The sequence below is a fragment of the Temnothorax curvispinosus genome, unplaced genomic scaffold, assembly GCF_003070985.1.
Source record: "Temnothorax curvispinosus isolate PA1 unplaced genomic scaffold, ASM307098v1 QBEX01009565.1, whole genome shotgun sequence".
NCBI classification, from domain to species: domain Eukaryota; kingdom Metazoa; phylum Arthropoda; class Insecta; order Hymenoptera; family Formicidae; genus Temnothorax; species Temnothorax curvispinosus.
The window spans coordinates 1-6634 of NW_020219345.1; the positions used below are offsets into that span (position 1 = coordinate 1).

A 6634-nucleotide genomic window follows, 5' to 3' on the forward strand; every position below is an offset into this window, starting at 1 on the left:
ATTATTTGTAAATTATGGTATTATCAGTCAACTGAAACAGATTCGTTCTGACACAAGATATCGTGAACCTGTTGCGATAACGATAACACAAGAATAATAAGTGTATTTTTGTTTTGCAACATCTGTGCATCTTGTTCGACATCTTTTATTGCGCGAGGAGACACTAGGAAATAATTTTGTCGGTTATTGCAGGTAAAGATAAGCAAGACTCAAGAAATATAGATAACTTAATCTGTAAAATGTTCACATTGTTTTTCTTTTTGTAAAATATTTGTTATTAATCTTCGGATGATGTATGTACGTTAGTATGTTTTAACAGACATTTTTCCTTGTGTCTCAAGGATGGCATTTGTTATTTGTAATTTTCTCTGCAGGCGACAAATTAGATTTGCATCAATGTCCACGATGTCTACATTGTCGTCTATGGACGAACGTATGTTGAAGGGAATACGGAAGGTGATACCGAATTTGATTAATACCAAGTACAAAGGCCAAGACGGCAGGATTGGCATTTTTGGCGGCAGTACCGAGTATACGGGAGCACCGTATTTTGCGGCTATGAGTGCACTGAGAACTGGTGCCGATCTCGTCCATGTATTTTGCGCGAGAGACGCCAGCGTTCCTATCAAGTCCTTCAGTCCAGAACCGATAGTCCATCCGGTCCTGGACCAACAGGATGCGATACAGCAAATAAAACCTTGGCTTGATCGTCTGCACGTTATTCTGATCGGACCCGGACTTGGCAGAGATGAGAAGATATTCAAAACGATTGTTGAATTAATAACAATCTGCCGAGAGGCGAGGAAGCCGTTGGTTATCGACGCCGATGGTTTGTTCCTGGTCTGTCAGAAGCCAGAAATTGTGAAGGATTATCCCGGAGTTATCCTGACGCCTAACGCAATGGAGTTCAGTCGTTTGGTCAAAGCGGTTCTGGACAGGTCAGTTTCGCCTGCTCCTGTAGTTAAAACTTCCGACATGAAGCACGTGGCGGAGGCTCTTGGGAAGAACGTGATAATTCTGCACAAGGGAGCGAAGGATGTGATCGTGGACGGTCACAAGGGTACCGAGACCGTGTCGTGTGGATTGGCTGGCTCTGGGAGGAGGTGCGGTGGACAGGGTGACCTCTTATCCGGTTCATTAGCGGTATTCTGGTGGTGGGCTATCTCTGCGGGAACCAGCGAATGCGCCTTGTCACCTTCAATAGTAGCGTGCTACGCTGCATCGAGATTAATCAGAGAATGCAATGCATCGGCCTTCAAGATAAGACAAAGAGGAATGTTGGCCTCGGATATGCTGGAACAGATACAGCCGGTTTTCAGCAAGATCTTTGAAACTCATTGCGACAAGTAACGCATAATTGCATCATTTTTTTCGCTTTCAATTACGTTGTTTCTATACAGCGCTGTTTTTTTTCTCATAAAACATTATTACATATATTAGTATTAAGTGAAAGAAATGTGGATGTGCAGTATCAATGATTATATTGCCGTTTCATTATTGTGGATTTTAGAACTTCCTCGTTTATTGGAAGAGGTCGAACTCGAAGCACTGATTCCTGAAGTGTATACATTTATATACAATTTACAAAATTTTTTTACTGATATATTACATAAATTGAAATATACGTATTTAGAAAGTTGGCTTCAGAGAAACGTATTTAGGATAATACACGCTAGTATCTAAATATATTGGTTTTGTAATTTTTGTGATTTTGTAAAAAATTTGAAAGTTTATATAAATAAATATTTATATAAAATTGTATAGTTTATTTGTTGATATATTAAATTCTTAATGTATAGAGATACATATATACACACATAAAAAGATGAACTCCATTAAAAGCGTTGATTTTTTTATTCATTGCATATACCTATTTTAAGATTTGTATGGTAAGAATAATTAGAGCCAGATCTTGCTCTTGCCGGTCTTTTTATATATACATATTGTTTATTATATCTTGTTTAAAATAAAAATTAACATCCCTAAACTAAATACATTAACTTATATGAATCCTTTCATATATTTTTAAATGACTATAATGCTCTCTCGGACATTCGCCTCGAAATTTTTGTTAGGAATAGTTTTTAAGATATTTTACAGGCACATATAGTTCCATTGCAGACAACAAGCATACTCCGTTACTTATTTTACCATACATAAGCATTCCACACAGCACACGCGCGCACACACACATATCTAGCTTTGTTACACATAATCGCGTTAAGTTATCTAAATTGTCATACACGCGTATGTATATTAAATATAGTTGATCATTATACACTGATAGTTTATGAGTATTGAAACGTACAAATGGACTGCGGCAACTTTTAGACATGCCGTTAAGAACTTTACTCGCAAATCAGAGCTCGCACCTACGATTATCACAATTAGATGGATTAAATTCGCAAGATTCGTGTGTTTCTCCACTCTCCTGCATCTCTATGACAATGCTATCCCTTGCGTGGTTTTAAAACAATTAAAACTGAACAAAAACGTCGCTAAGAATTTTATGACCTGCGAATTGCTATCGTTTACGGACAGCAGTCTCTTGTAGCACTACGTACCATGCTGTACACTGTTATAAATATATGCATGTTGTTTTTTACTTGCTCTGCCAAACAATGATACCAATCAAGATCGCCAATACGACTACCGCGATCACTATGAGAATACATTTCTTCTTGCGTAGCTTGGTCTGATACATACTCGCTTGCCTCACTTGAGAAGCGCCTTCGCTAACAGATACCTCGGTTCTCTCGACCGATGCTTCTATAGAATCAATCACTTCTCCTTGATCGTACACCAAAGCTCCAAGATCTTTGAATATCTGATTAATATCGCTAATGTTACTCTGCAAAAACAATATATGATGTAGTTTATATGTTTAAAATGTATTCGTGTATATGAATCTTTGTCAATCTCGAAAGAATTTACCTCCAATTGCCTTATACTAGCTTCCTGTTCTTCTAACATTCGCAAATTCATCTGTTCCTGCAGCTGCTCCTGTTGCTGCTTCGCATGATCGCTCCCATACGTTCTGCTGTCTTGCAGCTCGATAAGCGTATCCTGTTTCTTCTCTCCGAACGGCGCGATACCCGCACTAGCCTTAGCCTTCCTGACCATTTCTTTCTCTTTGGAGGCAGCTAGCCTTTGTACGGCCTAAATTGAATAGTAATTATTGACAACGTGTCAGATATTAAAATGCATTTACATCAATATAAATATTTACTTGAAAAGCGTTTAAAGCGGTGGTAAATTCGTCTTGAAGGCGTTCTCTCTGCATCTTCCGCTGCCTCTGTTCTCCAGGGCTCGTGGAGCCAGAGTTATTCGCTAGCATAGCCAAATCTCGAAGATGAACGCTGGTGTCCTTCGCCAGCTGCTGCGTGTAGTGCTGTATCTGATGCCTGCGAAACGACAAGTTCATGAAACTCTGATCTCCGTTCATCTAGGTATACGCTAACAGGATTTAATTCCTTTCTTCATTGTTGTATTTCGGTGATTAAGGCCACGGTCCACTTGACGCTACAAATGCTTTGAAGCATTCCTTTTCTCCTTTCTTTCAATGAAAAAAGAAGGAGAAGAAGAACGCTTTGAAGCATTTGTAGAGTCAAATGGACCGCAGCCTAAATCATGCATTAAATCGCGTCGGTAAGTCAACAGCTACAAAAGTGGAAGCGAATTAAATATCGCCTAATTAAATGAGTGTATTTCTCATAACTTACAGCTGATTCCTGAGTTCCTGAGAATCGGTGGAACTGCCCAGCTGGTTGACCATCTTCTGCATGGAAGACACTGCGAACGAATCATCGAAATAAGTATCCCGTATATTTCCCAAACCAGTTCCGATGATCGGAGAACCTACCATTTTGTGATATCTTCAGTATCGAGGTGCCAATCGTTTGGGACAACCTGCCGAAGTCCTGTTCCCGTGCGGGACCACCGTTGTGGTAGGACGAGAATCCGGCATCCATCTTTGAGCCGTCAGCTGACGTTATGTTAGCTAATTATTAAGATTATACAAATTCAATTACACGAGTAGGAGTAAATATCTTTGCAATCAATGTGTTTGCAAATCTCTCCCTGACGATTCTACGTAAATATAACGTTAGACAGAACTAACCAATTATCGATGCAAACGTAACAATCGCTCCTCGCCGTTTCTCCGCGACGAAGCTGAGGCGACGTGGTGCTCTCTTTCTTTATGAGGGTATTTAACGTGCCGCGTCACTCGGGTATTTGTTTTTCGGCTTTCTTGACACGTCCAGTACTTTGTTCTTTTATTGGGTATCAATGACCTCGTGCGATTTCCTCGCGCGATCGTTAGCGGCGTCGAGGACGAGATGAGAGATCGGCGTCTCCTGGCGCGCACTTGTCAACACAGGACGACAAGTGGGTCGATCGTTCGCGCGATGAGTCACGAAGCTAGCGTAGCAACAGACACTTCTCCCATGACACACGGCGAGATCCTCGCGTTGAATTCCTCGATGAGAGTCGCGCCGAGAGAGCTTCCTCCCGCGTTGATCGATAACGCGACACTCCGATCTCCTCGAACGAAACGTCGCGCGTACCTTATCAGAGGCCGTATCAGGCCGTATCACACCATTCACACCACTAAATTGCACCGAACAGACTGAACTGCACTAATGCACTAATCCGCACTAATCGCACCAGTCGTAATCGCCGAGCGACACACAAAGCCCGACGGAAATGACAGAAGACAGAATGCGACGGAAACGAGGCGGCGTCGGCGGCGACTGTCGCGAACACGTGACACCGTTCCGCGTCCAATAGAAAGAGTTTCTCCGCCACGTTTCCGTACATATGTGCGGACTGTGCGGACATCTCATAACCTCAAATTCGCGCGAACCTCGCCATGGATGTTGTAAAGTCAATTTTGGAAGACAACCAAGGAAAGGCAGATCTAAGTAAATCCACGAAGGTGCACAAGGATGTGGAGCTCGACATCGATCTGGGGACCCTACTCGCGTCCGACTATAACCCTCTGGACGCGAAGACTCTCAAGTAACTACCTTGTACATGTGTTTAATAGCTCTGTAAGAAAACCTTCTGAATTTGTCTTAAAAATGCTTACAATACTTGTATTTACAGATCGAAGTCAGAGACATATTTAAGAAACCTGACCAGAGACAACGTACAGTTGCTGATCAATGAGATCTGGCAACTGCCAGTGGAACGGGTGGACGAGGCTATAGTGGCTACATTGCCCAAGCCTGAGTATATATTGCCACGCTCGCGCGTAATTCCGAAGCCCAAGCCTTTGACAAAGTGGCAGCTGTTTGCCAAGGAAAAGGGAATACAAACCAAGAAGAAGGGTAAATCTAAATTGAAATGGGACGAGGAATTGAAGGCAAGATTTGTTTTAAGAACTATTCAGTTTTGTTCAATTAAATTAAATTGAATGAAGAGGCTTGTAATGAATAATCTTTCAGTTTACTTGATTTCTTTTTAAAATATGTTTTTAGAAATGGATTCCCACGCACGGTTATAAACGAGCGAAGGCTGAGGAGCAGAAGGAATGGTTGGTAGAGGCCAAAGGCAATGGTGACTCGACCGAAGATCCGTTTTCTAAAACCAAATCGGCTAAGCAGGAAAGGCAGTCCAAAAACGAATTGCAGAGGCTTCGCAATATAGCCAAATCGAAAAACGTCAAATTACCAAGAGTTGGTTTACCTACCAGAGAACACTTTTCGAATTCTCAACAGCTTTCTGAAGCTCTAACTGTAGCGCGTACGTCGACAGCATCTGTTGGAAAATTCCAGTCTAGGTAAGCTCTTTAGATATTGCGACTTGTCTGCCATAAAATCTTTGCTTTTTAAACAAAACTATACGATTTCTATAGGTTGCCGAAAGAAAAGGATGCAAAGGGAATTGCCAAGGAGATGTCAGGAATGAAGAGGAAGAGGAAAGCACCTCCGTTAAATCCTATCGAAGAGAAACGTCAAAATAAAGGCCTGATAGACAGCGTTTTGAAAAGCAGTACGAAGATTCTGCGCGATGACTGCTCGACGGGAATTGCAGAGTAAATTTTTACTTGCGCAGATTTAATTCAAACGCATTATATGCAACATGATAATGACGCGATATTTCTTTACGTGTGTTGCAGGATAAAGCAGTCCGCGGCAAGCGGCAGTAAAAAGAGGAAAGGCGCGCTAAAGAACAACAAAAGTAAAACCGCTAAAAAGCCAAAGGCGGGGAAGAAAGAGCGGAATTTGCACAAGAAAGTTGGCGGTAGAAAGCGACGATAAATTAAGATGTCTGTAATAATATCCGTAGCAATAAGTCGAATTTGATGTGCAAGTTTTAAATGCGTTCAATTTTCTATGTAAAAAGATTTTAATAAAATCGAAAATAATGTTGAGAAAACATCACGCTTTTTCGCGCATTATAATTATACATAGAATTGTGATACTCCTCTAATTGTGACACCTCTAATTGTGCTTAAAGATTGTTTCGACTACCTAAAAAGCCTTCTATTTTCGAATTCTTTACAAATTCTTGAGTTTCAGTAATTTTCTTAGCACTCCAAGTGGCTCGTTCGCTTCATAAAAGCAATAATGTTAATCCATTGTCTCATTGAACCTGGTCTACTCGCATATAAGATATGACGTCATTA

The 6634-nt window shown here is 41.1% G+C and overlaps 3 protein-coding genes across 4 annotated transcripts; 2 read left to right on the top strand and 1 right to left on the bottom strand.

Moving 5' to 3' along the window:
- Positions 1–6: 6 nt before the first annotated feature.
- On the top strand, positions 7–1671 carry LOC112459160 (ATP-dependent (S)-NAD(P)H-hydrate dehydratase-like). Its single transcript, XM_025023159.1, has 2 exons — positions 7–192; positions 375–1671. The coding sequence occupies exon 2, from the start codon at positions 397–399 to the stop codon at positions 1348–1350; it is 954 nt and encodes a 317-aa protein (XP_024878927.1). The 5' UTR covers positions 7–192; positions 375–396; the 3' UTR covers positions 1351–1671.
- A 129-nt stretch (positions 1672–1800) lies between these two features.
- On the bottom strand, positions 1801–4774 carry LOC112459163 (syntaxin-7-like). Of its 2 annotated transcripts, none has more exons than XM_025023162.1 (6): positions 4121–4771; positions 3863–4000; positions 3723–3792; positions 3230–3404; positions 2935–3159; positions 1801–2851 (listed from the first exon to the last, which is right to left on the bottom strand). In XM_025023162.1, the coding sequence occupies exons 2-6, from the start codon at positions 3969–3971 to the stop codon at positions 2603–2605; spliced, it is 828 nt and encodes a 275-aa protein (XP_024878930.1). In that variant the 5' UTR covers positions 3972–4000; positions 4121–4771; the 3' UTR covers positions 1801–2602. The 2 variants fall into 2 exon arrangements, with proteins under 2 accessions (XP_024878930.1, XP_024878929.1); XM_025023161.1 differs by having other exon boundaries at positions 2603–2851; positions 3863–3985; positions 4121–4774.
- Positions 4775–4829: 55 nt separating this feature from the next.
- On the top strand, positions 4830–6386 carry LOC112459162 (ribosome biogenesis regulatory protein homolog). Its single transcript, XM_025023160.1, has 5 exons — positions 4830–5022; positions 5110–5368; positions 5484–5785; positions 5861–6040; positions 6125–6386. The coding sequence occupies exons 1-5, from the start codon at positions 4874–4876 to the stop codon at positions 6264–6266; spliced, it is 1032 nt and encodes a 343-aa protein (XP_024878928.1). The 5' UTR covers positions 4830–4873; the 3' UTR covers positions 6267–6386.
- The last annotated feature ends 248 nt before the right edge of the window (positions 6387–6634 follow it).